Consider the following 19,148-nt stretch of genomic DNA (forward strand, 5'->3'; position numbering starts at 1 on the left):
ATTTATTAGCGTAGTAAAATATAGAACCTTTTAGCGTAGTAAAATGTAGAGCCTTTTAGCGTAGCAAAGTGTAGAGTATTTTAGCGTAGAATCCCTGTAGTTTAAGTATCTCTTATATTGGTAGATGAAAATACAAACTTTGTACAATTAAATAATTAAATTAAGAATTTAAATTATAGAACAAACACACAAAATTATAAAAATATTGAATTTGACACACATAATTATTCATGATTGTTTGGTGCTACTGGGGCTCAAATATCGAGCCTTGAACCCATAGGTATATATACTTTGTACAATTAAATAATTAAAAATTAAGAATTTAAATTATAAAACAAATACACAAAATTATAAAAATATTGAATTTGACACACATAATTATTAATGATAGTTTGGTGCTACTGGGGCTCAAATATCGAGCCTGAAACCCATAGATATATATATATACTTTGTACAATTAAATAATAAAAAATTAATAATTTAATTATAAAACAAACACACTAAATGGTAAGACAATTGAAATTGACACACATAATTATTCATGATAGTTTGGTGCTACTGGGCCTCAAATATCGAGCCTGGAACCCAATAGATATATATATATACCCTGTCCATTTAAATATTGTATAACTCTAAAAATTGTATAACTCAAAAAATTAATTATTTAATTTACAGATTAAACATACAATTAATGTTGTTTAATTTACAGTTGGCGACATGGATGTGCCGCCTATACATCCCGGCCCTTACTCTCCTGAGCTATTAGTGCTACAGGGCGATCATAGGTCCGCCCATATATGGGACGGAGAGTTACTGTCCCAGACTCTCCGCGCTAGGAGAGTGGACGACTTGTGGGATTTTTAGAGGGATAGAGATCTCCATCCCCGTGTAGTCCAGCGCCTGCAGGATACGGGATTCTATAGGATTATTCAGATCGGGCGGATGCAACTCGATTGGGCTTTGATCACGGCGTTGATTGAGCGGTGGCGACCGGAGACGCACACTTTTCACCTGCCCATTGGCGAGGCCACCATCACGCTGCAGGACGTGGAGGTTTTATATGGCCTGCCCGTTGATGGCATGGCCGTTTCACTGCCTATTGCTATGAGATCTATGTCGCATGCGAATTATTTGGACATGCTGCAGCTGCTCACGGGTTTCAGGCCACAGGACAAGACTGCATCGTCGGGGGCCAGTCGGATGAGTTTGACCCCTATTAGACAGTACCTGGAGGTACTCCACCCCGAGATAACCGGCGATACAGAGGAGCTACATATTACCCGGTATACGAGGTTGTTGTTGCTTCTTCTATTTGGGGGGTCTTGTTCCCGAACACTTCGGGGAACCTAGTCAGTCTGAGATTTCTTCATCATATTCAGCTGCTAGATGAGTTACCGTATTACAGCTGGGGTGCTGCTGTTCTCGCCTACATGTACAGGCAGATGTGTCGGGCGAGCATGGGCACCCAGAGTGATGTTTGTGGTTTTCTGCCGCTTCTACAAGTGACAACATATTCGAATAATCTGTTCATTAGTTCCAATTCTACCTAGTTAGAATTTATCTTAAGCCTTACGTCAACTTTGTATGTTAGGTTTGGGCCTGGGAGCGGTTCTTGCAGTTTCATCCATCTCTAACACAATTACCTCCTAATGTAGCACCTCTGTTTCTCGCTCTATCCAGGAGGTGGGTTCTCCGCCGTACACTTGCACGAGAGTATGATGCTCATCATAATCTCCCCCTGTGCAGGGATGTGTTGGATCTGCTGGAGGGCGCACAGGTAAATATGTACCTAAACTTACCTGGTATAGATTAACTTAGTGTTGCGCATACTCACGTTTTGTATTCTTATTTGATAGTTCATCTGGACGCCCTACAGCGACGATTTGATAGGTGGCTTGCCAGATTGTTGCTCGGCCGGCCGACTGATTTGGAGCACTTCTGCCCCGCTCATATGCCTCGATATTGTGGAGCATCATGCCTCGGAGCGGGTACTTCGCCAGTTTGGCCGCCCGCAGTATATACCGAGGGGGCCTATATGGGAGCCTACACATTATCAGAGGGATGATCATTCCAGGGCGGACGACACATTTATAGCATGGGTAGCGGCGCAGATCCATACTTGGGATCAGCGAGATCGGATGATTCCTCCCCCACCTACACAGATCCAGGCGGTGGCTATTCAGAGGTATATGTCCTGGTACCGCCACGTTACCCGACATTTTATCGGGAACCCTGTTCATCAGGCTGGCGGTCGGTACTTTCCATACGTCGGGCGACACGAGGACCTGGTATGTTTTCTGTTATTATTAATTATATAACTATAACTTAGTGCAATATATGTAGTTTATATTTTATACGTTGTGCAGGCTATTGGACTACATACAGTCTATCAGATGGGACTGCAGATGCAGGATCATGTCGGCGATCCTGCGGTCGCCTTGCAGGATTACGGCCTTCAATCTGTAGAGGTGGCTACCAGGACACTGCAGCGAGCCCGAGAGGATCAGCGTTTTGCACACAAGCCTGATTATGTGGAGCTAGGGCAGTACGAGCGAGTCCCTGGTGTCGCACGAGGTGGTGGTGCCTGACGAGGTGGTGGTGACCGACGAGGTGGTGGTGCCCGACGAGGCGGGAGTGCCGGACGACGTGGTGGTGGGCGGAGAGGAGGTGGTCCCCAGCGAGGGGGCGTTGAGGCCCCTACTGATGATGTTGCTGCTGATCTGCCGGGTGGCCTACATGAGACGGACATGCCGTCATACAGCCTTGGGATGCATCTCACTCCAGGGACTTTGCAGGTGACCCCGTCAGGTCAATTATTGATCACGGGCACGGACCTTTCTAGAGTGGATTGGGATACGTACTTTCCAGGCCCGTCTACTGTTGCTGAGGATCGGCCGGCCCGAGATTTACATAGTGGGCACCGGCTGAGTTATGGTTCATCATCACAGGCGCAGGTATGGTTTTCTTAGTATTGAATTACAATTTGTTTTTATTCTTCTCATTTATTTTCCATAACTTTATTAATTTCCTTTTTAAGGCTTTGTGCGATGCTGACATGGCTGCGACAGATGATTACATTCAGGAGCCCGACGAGATCGTGGTAAGACAATTTAAATTGTTGTGACTTATTATATACTTTGCTATACTAAGCTTTCTATTCTTATGTAGGTTTCCACTGGACTGACGGCCCCTTCTACCGATCCTGTCAGCACCACTGATGATCATGCTGCGGCGCATCCGGCTATAAGGAGGCAACTTGATGATGACGATCCCGATAGCGTACCCAGGCGGGATGGGATGCGCCTCAGGCCAGCGGCTGCTTTGAAGCACACTGGATGCGGGACACATTGATTTTCTTTCCTTTTTTTGGTATTTGATGTAAATAATATTTTTGTTTATACATTAACAGCAATTTTTACATAATATGCGCATTACTTTTTTATTTCCCCGTTCATTAGTTAGTTTCGTACTACAACACAAACACAAGCATTAAAACTTAACTTCCATTACAATTAATGAAAATCAAGTTCAGTACAACTAATTTAGTTTAATACTACAACACAAACACAAACATAGCAACTTAACATAATTAAAATTCAGTACAACTAATAAAAATACATGACACCGGAAACATAAAGATAAAGTAATACACTAAACACATACATGTCAATGTTTAGTCCCTGCCGTCCATTATTCTCTGCTCCAACCACTTAAATTCTTCTTCCAACTTATTTTTTTCTTCTTCTACCTCTTTTAGTTTCGCTTTCAGCTCCGCAACCTCTCTTTTATGTTCTCTTTCACGTTCCCACTGTTGTAAACACAAATTATGAAGATGCTGCAAAGATTCTTTGTAGCATTCCTGATAATAGGGTTCATCAACCCATACCTCAAAATCGCAAATAGGTTCGTCGGGAACCTTATAAAACTTGTTCACACAGTGCCAGTAGCGGCGTCCAACTTCACCATTATCCCAACATTTTTGCATCATGCATTTTTTTTCCACACTCGCACCTTGGTACATAAAGAGGTTGAGACATTTGTGCGTTAGAAAAACCTTGCTTTTCTTGAAAGATTTGCTATTAGTTATTATTGAGCGCTGAAAATAACTAGAATGAGCCTGTTATTTATATGCAAGACAACACACATGACGTAGTATTTAACCGCACTATATATACACATAACTTAGTATTTAACCGCGCTATGCTTTGCGTGCTAAAGGCCCTAACGGGTACGAAACAGCTTTATGTCAGTTGGGCAGCTTTTTCAGTTCGACAAGACAACACACATAACGTAGTATTTAACCGCGCTATATATACACATAACGTAGTATTTAACCGCGCTATATGCTTTGTGTGTTAAAGGTTCTGACGGGTACGAAACAACTTTATGTCAGTTGGGCAGCTTTTTCAATTCGACAAGATAACACACATAACGTAGTATTTAACCGCGCTATATATACACATAACGTAGTATTTAATAGGTTCTGACGGGTAGAAAACAGTTTTATGTCAGTTGGGCAGCTTTTTCAGTTTGACAAAACAACACACATATATAAAATAACAAACATAATTAACATTAAATTAATCAGCTTTATGAAATTTCAATGTTGTTTCTAGTTCTTCCGAATATATAATTTTTTTTAATTATCATTAAAAAACTGAAATGGAAAAGTTAAAATCATAATTAACAAACATAATTTTATTTTATAAATCTTGCAACATAAACAAAACAACTAAATATTACAACATAAACTCATTGATAGTTAGGCACACTAGAAGAACACCCACCACGAGCTTGATTACTATTGCCACCCAAACCAGCCGAAGGACATTTTCGACGCTCGTGTCCTGTTTGCGAGCATATACCACATCTGCGCGCATAAATGGTATCACTAACATCCATTTGGTTCCGTATATGTGTTCTCTTCTGCACCTGTATTCGACGCAAATAGGACTTGTTACACACCATTTTAAATGGTTCAGGCGGCCAATAATGCTCAGCACCCACTGGCTGCAACTGCCCACTATATGTGTTTAGGTACTTGGCAACACTATATTGTTGATCAACATAGTTGGTTATACCTAAACCAACTTTTTGAAAGCACTTGATGGCATGTGAGCAAGGCATGTGGTAGATGGACCATTTCCCACAAGAGCATAACCTTGTAGATTCATTTACAGTATGTACCCCGATTTTGATGGATAGCGGTGCGAACTTCAAAAACATTTCTTTCGTTATCATACTGCAAAAATGAATGCCAATATGCTCGCCGTCTGTATTTCTCAAATCTCTTCATCGGCACTGGCATAAATTCAACACCCCTTTCCATCAATGACGTTGCAGCTGCAGACCTTTCAACAAACCTCTCCGCCATCTGCTTGAACGACATCCGCACCATGGCTGTGACAGGCAATCCTCTTGCCGACTTCAATAACCCGTTGAAAGACTCTGACACATTTGTAGTCAGAGTTCCCCATCGTCTGCCACCATCCGCATGCAAAGTCCACTTTTCAGGGTCATGTCGCATTAACCAACGATAGGCTGCCTCATCTTCTTTCCTGATAGATTCCATGTGCCTCCGGAATTTATGCTGTTGGTGGTCTGTTGCTGCCATCCACATCAAATCATGTAGATCCTTGTTGGGATATGCCTTCTGGAAATTGGCTTTAAAGTGCCTCACACAGTAACGGTGGTAGGCATAAGGTTCTTGCCATGCAGGCAAATTCTCCATAGAACTTAAGATACTACCGTGCCGATCAGATATTAGACAAATACCGAAACGTTGTTTGACAACGTGCTCTTTCAAGTGGTTCAAAAACAGCGTCCACGTCTCTTGGCTTTCATTGGCACAAACAGCAAAAGCTAGAGGAAATATCTGTCCATTAGCATCTACTGCCACGGCTATCAACAACTTGATATCGTACTTTCCATAGACATGAGTGCCGTCTATGGATATTACGGGCCGGCAATGCGAAAAACCATCAATTGCTGGTTTAAACGCCCAGAACACGTAATTGAAGATATATTTGGGTTTACCCGGACTCTGCTCAAGCTTCCATTCAACAACCGTCCCGGGGTTAAAGTGCTGCAGTGCGGCCATGTACCTGGGCAGAGCTGCAAATGACTTATCCCAGTTACCATAGACTATTTCAAATGCTCGTTTGCGCCCGAGATATGCCTTTCTTTTGGTAATGATATGGCCATGTTCCTGGTGGACTGATGTAATACACTCTTTGATTTTATACCTTATGGACGCTTTGATGTATGGAATAAGGACAAGAGAAATCAAGTCAATATCCAAGTTGAAGCAATTCCCGTTGAATGTGTCCATTTCGCTGTGTGGGTGGGAATGTATTTACCCACTTTCCACAGACCTGTCTTCTTCTTTCTCGCACGCAACATCCAATGACATGGCCAAAACCACCTGCGACAAACAACCTTGTATACAACCGGACTTGACTCCCATACCGTCATCTTACGACACTCTTTTTCGTTGTGCCTTTTACAAGCCCTGCTTACGCGCGCTTTACCAGGAAAAAGCATGCCCTTTGCCAGCACCGTTGCTCTAGACTCATCCCACATTGATATCCAAATTTCATCAAAATCCCTTGTGAGAGCTTCCACATCCGGCATGCTTGGCAAGTTATCAAGGTAAGGAATCTCCCTTGAATGAAACGGCACTTCAGACTCGTACACTCTTCGTCTAGGGGGGTGGAGCATACTCTCTCGTCAAATCAGGTCCTTCCTTCTCATCCTCCTCATCACCATCCTCACGAGGAAAGCGTGTCTCGTCTCCAGATTCATCAGCATTGTTGTCGTAATCACTGTTATCTTCCTCACTCTGTGCATCTGCCAGATCCCGATTTAATACGTCGTCTTCGGGAAATTGAGTGAGTACATGTGGTTCAACTTGCTCGTTTTCGCTGCACAATCAACAAAATAATAAGCTACTGAAATTAATACATATTTTCCATATAGCTGTATCACTTCACTTACAAGTCGTAATGTGATGAAATTCCATGATGGACATTTTCATTTAGGTGATGACTCCCGGATGGACCACAATGATCCAACACACCAAAACTATGGTTGGATTCATAATTTGTAAAATTCATATCCGGCCGTACCCCCTATTAAATATATGAGCTTTAATACAAATTCAAGACAACAAAAATGTACATCGTAACACAAAGGAAAATTGAAGTTTACCACTCGTCTTGTGAATTATGTAAAGCAGGCGGTGATAAGTTTAAATCAAGGAAAACTCTTTCATCCGGAACCTGTCCGGCAAAAACTGCTCCAGAATAACCACCCGATGACTGGGGGTTATCCCTACTACGCGCAACCTCATTGTTGGGAACGTCTTCGACCTTGACGTACATATCCAACTTTTTGATTACAAGAAATTCCCAGTATTCATCCGGAGTCCTCAGAAAATCCCTCAAAGTTTCATCATCGTCGATGTTTAACTCCGAGTAAAAAGCAACCACTTGCATAACAACGATATCAATTTATCGTACTCCATTGTAAGTGGTAATTTAACATGACCCTGTGGAGATAAACTGTACCTCACAGAGTTATTCTCCATCAGAAACTCACCCCCCCCCCCCCCCTAATACAATGAAACTCTTATTCTACGCTCTTCAAACATTATGAAAAAATGCTTGAGAATTTAACAAGAAGAAAAATTTGAACGGGAGTTAGAATTTTTTTGAATGGATTTTCCTAAAATCCTAACCCCTTTATATAGGAAATGGCTAGCCCGGAGGGCTAAAATTTTTGATGTATAGAGCTCTTTTAATATGCGCTATACACATTTGAATTATTGTCATGTCAGTTAACTTATTGGTGGGCCCATAAACAGGTATAGCGCATGAATTTACTGCACTATATATTTATAGCGTGCGCTATACCTAGCAGTCAAGTCGTCAGAGTATAGCGCACAGATTTCCGGCGCTAAACAAGTATAGCGCAGTAAATTCATGCGCTATACCTTAACGGCCAAAGTTACCGTTAAGATATAGCACGGAGAATTTCGGCGTTATATATAGAAAAGTAACTTTTTTTTTACACCCATTAACGTAACATTTGTCCAAAAAGATAATAAAAAAGTTCCTGACTCCAGGAATCTATCTATATTCTTGACATGTGGCCCGCCTTCACTCGAATTATTATATTTATACAGTTATAAATTTGTTTTATAAATAGATACAGGAGCAGTATTATAATATTAAGTTCGCTGTAGTGTTGATAGTTTGGAATAATTAATCCAGTTTAAAATTTCGCATGAGTTTGATTGGTTGCATAAGAAAAAAATAATCGCTACATAACTAATGCAGTATTTTCTTAGAAATATTAAATAACACATTTATTTAATTATATTAGAATCTATGTGTTATTCTATGTAGGATCTAATGTGCAATAACAATAAATGTATTACCAATGGAGGAATTAAACTATATAAAAATAAAAATATATTTTTAAAGTGAGTAATGTATGGGACAAAATCTGCCTAAGGATATTTCACACAAAGTGGTATTACTGAAGATAAGTCAACCGAGGTCGACCGGTAACCAACGGAACTCACCGCTGAGCAGTCGATCATGGCCGAGGTCAAGTGTCAGAAGGACCAGTTGCGGCTAGTTTAGTTACAGGATTTTTGAGGGAATATTCCATTGAACATTTTTGATGTTTGTACTAGGGTTAATTGGGGGTATGTCCTTTATAAATAGAAAGAGAGATCAGGTGATAAGAATGTAATATTATCTGATAAGAACACTCCATGAAAAGTAGACTTTCTCTCTAGATAGAATACAAACATTACCTTTCTAAAGAGATTCGATCTTCTATTAGTCTTTACCTTCCACCAGATCTGAGAAGGGTCCCAATATTCTGATCTTTATCTATCATTCATCACTGTCAGAATGAGGAATCATCCACCTCATTTAACATTGGTTCAAACATTCTCCTTATTTACTCTTGTGCCATTTATTGTCATTTATTGCCTTATATTTCCTCTGCATTACTGGTCTCAAAACATTAAATGCACATTTCACTTGATCTTCTATTAGCATTGCTCTACGTTATTCTCATTATTTGGTGATAGATATGAAGTTATTATTATTAACTAAGTTTAACCCCTCATTATACACATTTAATTGGTTTAATCAAAGATCCATATTTTTTTGTCAAACAATTTGGCGCCGTCTGTGGGGATTTCCTAGTTAAAATTTTAGTTTCTTCTAGATTTACAACTAGCCAAAAAAATGAACCCCCCCCCCCATTCTCTTGTACACACAGATCTAACATGGCAGGTAACGGAGAAGAAAGGATGAAGGCAGTGGCCGATCTCACCGCCAACCTCTTAAACACCATCAACGGAGTTTCTGAAACGGAAGGGGAAGATGTAACGCCAAATGCCTCTCCCAGGCGAAGTGGCTCACCCCTCCCTCATGGTAGCATCACAACGTCCCGCGGCAGAGGGGCTTCCACGTCCACAACGGAAGAGGCGCCACCCGCAGTGAAGAAACTACTTGAGGCTTGGCTAACAAACACGCTGACCGACATCCTCGACAAGCCCACCCAAAAAGCAATCAGAGAAAATGCAACTTGCGTTGCACCAACGACGGCCGAGCAGTACGGCCCTCCCCATCCAATAACAGGTACCACTCACAATATTAATAATGCAGGTGAAGATACCCTCACGGCCATTCTGAGGAAGATGAAAGAAATGGAAAACGAAAACAAAATGCTGCGAGACCAAATGAAAGAGCATCAAGAAAGGGTAGAAAAAATACAAGGCGCCCCAAAACTCTTACCAAAGAGGGATGCTGGTCAGTTCGTGGAACAGCTCTACAGTGATGAGGCCTCCCCACATGCCATACCCAAAACCTTCAAAATGCCTCCCTACCTAAAAATATATGACGGTACGACCGACCCAGAAGATCATGTGACTCACTATGTCACCGCAATAAAGGGCAACGATCTCGCCAAAGAACAAGTATCTTCTATCCTGTTGAAAAAGTTTGGCGAAACCCTCACCGGAGGCGCATTAACTTGGCATTCACAGCGTCCCCCGCGCTCCATTGAAACATTCGAAGAAATGGCCGACAAGTTCGTAACGGCCCACACCGGAGCGAAAAAGGCGGAAGCAAGAATGAACGACATATTCGCCATCAAACAGGCACCTCAAGAGGGACTGAGGGACTTCTTCACTCGGTTTAACCGAGTAAGGATGACATTACCAAATGTATCAGAAGGCATGGCTGTAGCAGCTTTCCAAAACGGGCTGAACAGAAACGGTTCGAGGGCGACCAGAAAGTTGCTGAGACGGCTTATGAAATATCCTACAACCACTTGGGACAAAATACACAATGCCTACTGTGTCGAAGTCCATGCCGACGAAGATGACTTGAATGGACCGACCTAGCGGTTGACCTCGGTACAAGCCGAATCCGAGAAAGACCAAAGAAACGATGCTAGAAGAGATCTAGCAGCTCCACGACCCAACCGAGAAAGGCATCAACCATATATCAGGGGTGTCATCATGCCTCCTTCCCGTCACAAAGAAGGTCTATCTAGGCCAAGGACAGGGACTCGCCGGGCGAGAGAGGTATGCCCCATTTACTATCTGCTCACAATTTTTGTGTTTCACCTTCAGAAATAGTCTACGCGTTGGAGAAGCTCGGCCCAAAAGTGAAGTAGCCACAAAAGATGAGGTCCGACCCTAGCACCAGGAAGTCAAATGCCCTCTGTGAATTCCACCAGGAGCGAAATCATAAAACCGAGGACCGCATCGCTCTAAGACAGGAGGTCGTGAACATGCTTCACCAAGGGCACTTAAAAGAGTTGTTGAGCGACTGAGGAAGAGCCAACTTTGCTTGAGGATGTGAACAACACTAGGGGCGTCCAAAACCACCTTCACCAACTCGCACCATCCAAATGATCATCGGAGGCGGCGACGACTCATCTATCAATAGCATAAATTTCACCATGACCCACAAACTCAAATGGTAAATCACTCATGAATAGTACGATGAACTCGAAGAAAGTATCATCTTCGATAAATCGGTTAACCACGGTTTGGTTTTCCCTCACTATGATGCACTTGTTATCACATTATGAATATTAGATACTGATGTAAAGCGCATTATGGTGGACGATGGGAGCGGCGCGTGCATTATCCATCCTCAAGTACTTGCACAGAAAAAACTCGAGAATAAGATAGTGCCACGCTGCATCATGCTAACCAGTTTTAACAATGCAGTTGAATGAGCATTCGGAGAAATCACACTCCCCATCCTGGGCGGCGGAGTCACCCTGAAAACCACATTCCACATCATGGACCAAGATACGGCATATAACGCCATAATAGTCGACCCTGGATACACGCCATGAAGACCATCCCCTCCAGCTTGTACCAAGTTATCAAATTTCCCACACCATGGGGAGTGTTTAGCATACGAGAGGAACAACGCATTTCCCGAGAATGCTATCGCATTGCCCAGGATTGTACGTACAATCGGCAAATGAAGGTCAAAGCAAAATAGGCATAGCAATTAACAGGGTCGAGGTCGAGCACTAATGAAAAGGAGGACATCATCAAAGACCTTGAAATAATAGAGTCCACGGTATCAATCATAGAAGACCTCGACCCCGTCCAACTTGATGATAACGACCACAGCACGAAAGCCTACATCGGCCACAAGTTTCAGGAACCAGGTAAATTCCGTCATTTCTTAACTAATAACGCAGACTTGTTTGCCTTTTCCCATGCAGACATGCCAGGTATCCCAAAGGAGATAGCGACACACAAGTTTAATGTCGATCTATTTTACCCCCTAGTAAGGCAAGTTAGGCGGAAGTTCAACTCCGCAATAAACGATGCAGTCTGCGAGGAGGTTGAAAAATTGCTGGAAAACGGCTCCATCAGTGAATCAAAATACCCCCAATGGGTTGCCAACGTATTCATGGTGAAAAAGAAGAACAAAAAATGGCGTATGTGCGTAGACTTCACAGATTTGAACAAAGCATGCCCAAAAGACTCATTCCCGCTATCCCATATCGACCAGCTCATTGACGCAATAATCGGACACGAGCTGCTAAGCTTCTTAGATGCATACTCGGGCTATAACCAGATCCTCATAGAGGAGGAAGACCAGGAGAAGACCACCTTCATCACCCACCAAGGAATGTATTGCTGCAGGGTGATGCTTTTTGGACTGAAAAATGCGGGGGCAACATATCAAAGGTTGGTGACAAGAATATTCAAAGACCAACTCGGCAAAACCATGGAGGTCTACATAGATGATATGTTGGTCAAATCCAGACGAAAAGAAGATCACATCGACCATCAGAAGGAGGCCTTCGGCATACTCAGGCGATACGGGATGAAATTAAACCCTGAGAAGTGTGCGTTCGGCGTAACCTCAGGAAAAATTTTGGGTTTCCTGGTATCACAAAGAGGCATCGAGGTCAACCCCAACCAAATCAAGGCCATAGAGGGAATACCAGAACACTTAACCAGTAAAAAAACAGGTTTATAAGCTGACCGGCCGCATCGCCGCCTTGTCGAGGTTCATCTCACGATTGTCTAACAAGTGTCATAAATTTTTTGGCGTACTCAAGAAGGACAACGGTCTCCTATGGACATCCGAGTGCGTTCAAGCACTGAAGGAGTTAAAGGCTTATCTATCGTCACCACCATTGCTCGCCAAAGCAGAACCTGGAGAATGTCTCCTCGTCTACCATGCCGTATCCGAAGTAGCAGTAAGCGCAATCCTGGTCCGAGAAGAGAAAGGTACACAATCTCCCATCTATTACATTAGATAAACCTTAATCGACGCCGAGACGCGGTACCCTCACCTCGAAAAACTAGCACTGGCCTTGGTCTTAGCTTCACGAAAGATTAGACCCTACTTTTAGTGCCACCCCATATTGGTAGTCACAACTTTCCCCTTGAGATGTATTTTACATAAACCTGAGCTATCGGGAAGGTTAGCTAAGTGGGCTATAGAATTGAGCGAGCATGATATCACGTATCACCCCCGGACGGTGATAAAATCACAAGTCCTCTACGACTTTGTCGCCGACTTTAGCGCAAAAATAATGCCTGAAGTAGAAAAAGAAATCGCCCATGCTTCTCCGCCTACACAAGATCAATGGATTTTGTACACCGACAGCGCTTCCAATGCGTCAGGATCCGGATTAGGACTCGTGCTCGAGGTCCCGACAGGAAAAGTAATTCGCCAGTCCATAAGGTGCCCAGACATGACTAACAATAAGGCCGAGTATGAGGCCGTGATTACTGAATTGAAGCTAGAACTCAAGTACAGGGCTAGGCGGGTCATCCTACGATGTGACTCGCAGCTCGTCGTCAACCAAGTCACAGGGACTTTCCAGAGCAAAGGCTGCAAAAATACCAAGCCGAAATTTGCAAATTACTGCCCGAGTTTGATGAATGCCAACTCGACCAAATCCTTCGGAGACAAAACATAGAAGCCGACGGCCTCGCCAAATTAGCGGCAGCCACCAAAAGTATAACCAACAAAGGAAACATGGCCACCCTCCTCCACTCGTCGATAGATCAAATTGAGGTAAAGACTATAAATTTAACTTCGGACTGGCGCAACCGTATCGTTACATACTTGCAGGATAGCGTACTCCCAGATGACAAAAAGGAAGCCAAGAAACTTCGGATGCAAGCAGCCAGGTACAACATCAATCACAGTGATCTATACAAAAGGACGTACGGCGGCCCCCTAGCAAAATGCTTGGGCCCGAATCAAACGCGGCGCGTCCTAGAGGAAGTCCATGAAGGCCACTGCGGGGCTCATTCCGGCAATCGAACTCTAGTCATATGCCTCATACGGGCAGTTACTACTAGCCTACTATGAAAAAAGAGGCCGCAGACTTCATGAAAAGATGCGAGCACTGTCAAAAGTATGCCGCAATGATCCACCAAGCAGGCGAGCATCTCCACTCAGTCACTACCCCGTGGCCTTTCATCAAGTGAGGGATGGGCATCGTCATCCCCTTTCCCGCAGGACGAGGTAACGTACGTTTTCTTTTAGTTCTGACTAACTATTTTCTAAATGGGTAGAAGCAAGAGCATTCGCTCAGATACGCAGGTAGGAAGTGATCTCCTTCATATGGAAAAACATTGTGTGCCACTTCGGCCTCCCCAAAGAGATCAGCTGCGACAACGGACCCCAATTTACTAGAAAAAAGGTCGTCGAATTTTTCGAGAAGTGGCATATCAAAAGAATACTCTCCACCCCATACCACCCCGCGGGCAACAGGCAAGCAGAGTCCTCCAACAAGTACTGAACATCATAAAGAAAAAGCTCGAGGACACCAAGGGACTGTGGCCAGAACTATTGTAAGAAGTGCTATGGGCATACCGAACAACTCCAAAGACAAGCACAGGAGAGACGACTTACTTGTTAGTCCATGGTACTGATGCACTAATACCAGTCGAAGTCAAAGAGCCCAATTTGAGATACTCCCATGAAAGCGGGTCGAGGAACAACGAAAGTAGAAGGCAAGACCTCGACGAAGCCGAAGAGCGGAGAGATATGACCTACATAAGGATGATCGCCCAAAAGCAACAGGCAGAACGCTACTGTAGCAAGAAGGTCAAGGTCAGACCACTCAAAGTCGGGGACTACGTGCTCAAAGCCAAAACACAAGCAAGAAAAGACCTACGGGAGGGCAAACTGGGAACGAATTGGGATGGCCCATACAAAATCACAGCAATAGCAAACAAAGGGTCATTTCAACTAGAGACAATGGAAGGAAAACTACTTCAAAATAACTGGAACGTCGCCCACCTCAAGTACTTAAACTTTTAAGAACAAGAGTCCTCCAAGTCATACTCTTTTTCCCTCGCTTGAGTTTTGTCCCAATTGGGTTTTCTCAAGGAAGTTTTTAACGAGGCAATAAGGGGGACACTCCAAGTCGAAGTACGGACAGACAAGGCACGGGACGGTGAGTTCATCGCCCAACCTCTCGACACATCTCCAGGTCGCCCAATGAAGGGATTAGATAGACCAGGACTGGAATGCCAGCCCAAAAAAACATGTAAATTTTTCCAAGTATGAGCAAAGCACAAATGTAGTTCCGCCCACATTTCCAGAGCAACATTGCCTCAGTATCTACTCGACCCACAGCCACAATTGAGTAAATGACATTCGACCTCATTCGAATTAACTTACATTCGACCTCGTTCGAATTAACTAAAATGACATTTGACCTCGCTCGAATTAACTTACATTCGACCTCTTTCGAATTTACTAAAGTGACATTCGACCTTGCTCGAATTAACTTACATTCGACCTCGTTCAAATTTAGTAAAGTGACATTCGACCTCTCTTGAATTAACTTACATTTGACCTCGTTCGAATTTACTAAAGTGACATTCGACCTCTCTCGAATTAACTTACATTCGACCTCGTTCGGATTAACTAAAATGACATTCGACCTCTCTCGAATTAACTTATATTCGGCCTCGTTCGAATTTACTAAAGTGACATTCGACCTCACTCGAATTAGCTTACATTAGACCTTGTTCGGATTAACTAAAGTGACATTCGACTTCGCTCGAGTGAACTTACATTCGACCTCGCTCGAATTAACTTACATTTGACCTCATTTGGATTAACCAAAGTGACATTCGACCTCACTCGAATTAACTAAAGTAATATTCGACCTCGCTTGAATTAACTTACATTCGACCTTATTTGAATTAACACCTACCACCTCGGCCATAGCCAAAACCAAAATTTTTATGATTAAGATGACTAAACGATAGAAGCATACAAGACCAAACAGAGAAGATTTAGAAATGAACAAGCGAAAATAGCATTTCATATATCAATAAAATTCTTTACAAGGGCTAAACAGACGCCCAACAAAATGTGCACAAAAATTACAAATCAAAGGAAAAACTACTCGCCACCCGACCCAGCAGTGTGATCTCTACCGTCGCCATGAGGATATTCGTCCTCGTACCAAGCATCCTGCTCAATCCCATCTAAATCCTCCTCGCCATCGCCGATCCCCGGTGTAGCAGGGTCATAGCCGCAGGTAATCCGAGCTGCACGTGCCTTAGCACGAGAATCCTCAAACTCAGCCTCAGGGACTCTCCCTGCCGTCATCAAATCTCTAAATATGTACAGGTGGGCCACGACATGGATCCACTTCTCGTATAAATCCCGAGGGACATCAGGAAAGGCAGAAGCATGAGAGGAGGACAGCTGAGCCAATAGCCGGGACTTCTCGGCCTCGAGAACGGCGACTTGATCTTCAAGATTAGAAACCTCTTTTTCTAGATCCCCTATTCGCTCATCAAGCTGAGCTTCCCCGAGCGTAGCCATCTCCAAATTAATTTCCCACTTGGATCAAAGAACGCGGATCGCATCCTCCAAAGCCTCAACTTTTGTCGAAGCCGCCAGCCTAGTGATAACAAGGGAATTTTGATACATTTTATACTCCTCCTTGTTTATATTTTGATTAATTTGTACAAAATAGTCCCAAAAGGCTCACAAGTTGTGGTTGATTGCAGGTTTGATCAACAAAGTGACAAGATGTCAAAGTTCAGCTCAAAAAAGAGTAAAACTTGCACAAGTGCCAAGACAAAACAAAGCTCAGGCAAAATAGGCCCAATGCGGCTGCACACCATTCTGTGCGGTCCGCACAAGTGAGATTCAGAGAAGGTGTTTTCCAGGCCAACACGCAATGCGGCCGCATGAGATTTAGTGCGGTCCGCATTGGAGTTACTGCGGCCGCACTCAATTTAGTGCGGTCCGCAGAGCCAAAGATCAGAGAGGTACCCGTTTTGAAGATTGAAGCCAATGCGGTCCGCGCTCCATTTCATGCAGACCGCACTAGAGGCCACCGCGGCCGCACACAATTCTGTGCAGTCCGCATTGCCTGAGTTCTGAGAGCTGGAATTTTGTGTTCAGAGCCCTAGTACGGCCGCACACCATTTTGTGCAGTCCGCACTAACCCCACAGGGGTATTTTTGTCCAAACTTTTCAGCTTAGTATAAATAGCTTCTTTTCCATTTTTAGGTCAGGCAGATAGATTTTGTACTGAGCTGCGCTCGTGACTTCCGTTTCTTTAGCTATTTTGGGCAATTTTATCTTCATTTCAACAGTGAATCTTCTAGTTATTCTTAGCAATTAATTAATATGAGTTGTTTTTCATCTATTTCTTTGTTTCTTTCTTTAATTATGAGTAGCTAGACCCATCAGCTAGGGTTGTGGCTCAACCCTAGTGTGGGTAATTGCCGGGTCTTGTATTTTAGAGCTTGATTGACTATGGGTGTTTGATATTTGGGCTAATTCCATGTTTAATTGCTAAATTAGTGGTTGCAAACACTAGTTTGTGTTTAGTTGACTTTTGCTCTTCTTGAGAAAGAGAGCCTACGTCTCTAGAATTAGTCCAACAAGGAATTGGGGCATACTCAAGAGAATTGATAGCCCCAATTAAAGAGTTAAACCGAGAGATCGTAATACCCGACTTGATCCTTAATTTCTTGTGCAAATTTGCATACCCAATTGGTCTTGAGAAAGTCAATTCGGGCAAAATCACTCGAACTATCGAGAGGTATAGAGTGAGTAGAATCGAGCAATGGTTATATCATACTCCCCAATTGTGTCAATCTAGCTTTAGACTCAAGATTCCGTTAATTGACCACCTAGGCGAAAGTCACTACCCTAGTGCCCTTTAATCATTTGAACAACCTGCAATAGTTTAATCCTAGCTTATAGTAGTTTAATTTATCATTGTAGTTTATAGAATTAGAATCAAAATTAAAACCCAAAAATGTGTAGAAGTGCAATTTGGAGCAAATACACAACTCCACTTTAGATAGACACCCAACTCCAATATCTAGCTCTCTGTGGAATTCGATCCCGACCCTAAATCGGGTAAAAGCTGCTTCGACCTCTCTCGCTACTTAATAGTAGTGCAGGGTTGGCCGTGATCAACTTTTTGGCACCGTTGCCGGGGAGCTAACGGTTTTGGCTATCTATCTAAATAGATTTGTGTTTTGTACTTCTTTCCTTCTTTGTTACTAATTTGTGTGTTTCAATACTTCAGGTACAAAAATGGCATTAAATGCTAATAACCCTCTTGGAAACGTGATATCGGGGGAGGAGGTTGATGACAATGGAGATGAAGAGGTGCCTCTTGCAACTCAAGGACAACCTAGAGGCCGCCAGGCCAATGCAAATAAGAACATTCCAGAACCTCCTCCGCCACCTCCAAGGGCGGTTCCTCGAGTTCTTCCCAACCAAGGCTATGCAAGTGCAATTGTCCCACCCCAGTCCGGGCGGGCAATTTCCAAATTACTAATGTGATGTTGACATTGCTGGAGCAGCGTTGGTACTTCACGGGCGCTTCCACTAAAAATGCTTACAAACATCTCAAGGGTTCGTGGATACTTTTTGTGGGAGCAAGCAAACCAATGTGTCCGAGGATGCACTTCGATTGAGGATCTTCCCATTCTCACTGGCTTGAGCGACTTCCCAACCATTCCATCACAACTTGGGATGAGTTGGCGGATAAGTTCATTGCCAAATTTTTCTCACCGGGACACATGGCAGCACTACGGGATGAGATCTTAGCCTTCAAGCAGGAGCCCACCGAACCATTACACGAGATTTGGGAGAGATATAGAACTATGGTGAAGGAATACCCCAACAATGATATGACCGAGGCTATGATACAACAGACCTTCTATCGGGGCATCAATACAACAAATTAGTGCATAGTGAATCAATTGGTTGGGGGAAATTTCATGAAGCTGCCTTATGATGAAGCTTGTGCAATTCTTGACGAAATGGCTGACACATCCTCCGCTTGGCAAAGTAGAGCCAATGTGCCACATGGTGACCCCACGGTCACTCATTTGCACAAGGAACTACATGACCACGGACAGGCTATAGCAGAACTTACAACAACAAAGAACCAATTAGCAAAGGCATAATTGCAACAAGTTCAGAATCCTTGCCAAGTAAATGCCATGGAGGGTGTTAACATGCTTTTGAACAATAGAAGCTAGAGAGGTCAATAAAACCAAGGGAATTCGGATCAATTTGACAATGATTGTGGTGGATTCCAAGATGATTGTTATGATGGGC

General features: G+C 43.3%; 1 protein-coding gene across 1 annotated transcript; it reads left to right on the plus strand.

Annotated features, from left to right (window-relative positions):
• Positions 1-11,393: 11,393 nt before the first annotated feature.
• LOC109208705 lies at positions 11,394-13,497 on the plus strand. Its single transcript, XM_019371847.1, has 5 exons — positions 11,394-11,511; positions 11,779-11,963; positions 12,072-12,452; positions 12,538-12,799; positions 12,944-13,497. Exons 1-5 carry the CDS (start codon positions 11,394-11,396, stop codon positions 13,495-13,497), a joined length of 1,500 nt encoding a protein of 499 aa, XP_019227392.1.
• The last annotated feature ends 5,651 nt before the right edge of the window (positions 13,498-19,148 follow it).

The sequence above is a fragment of the Nicotiana attenuata genome, unplaced genomic scaffold (genome assembly GCF_001879085.1).
Source record: "Nicotiana attenuata strain UT unplaced genomic scaffold, NIATTr2, whole genome shotgun sequence".
NCBI lineage: Eukaryota > Viridiplantae > Streptophyta > Magnoliopsida > Solanales > Solanaceae > Nicotiana > Nicotiana attenuata.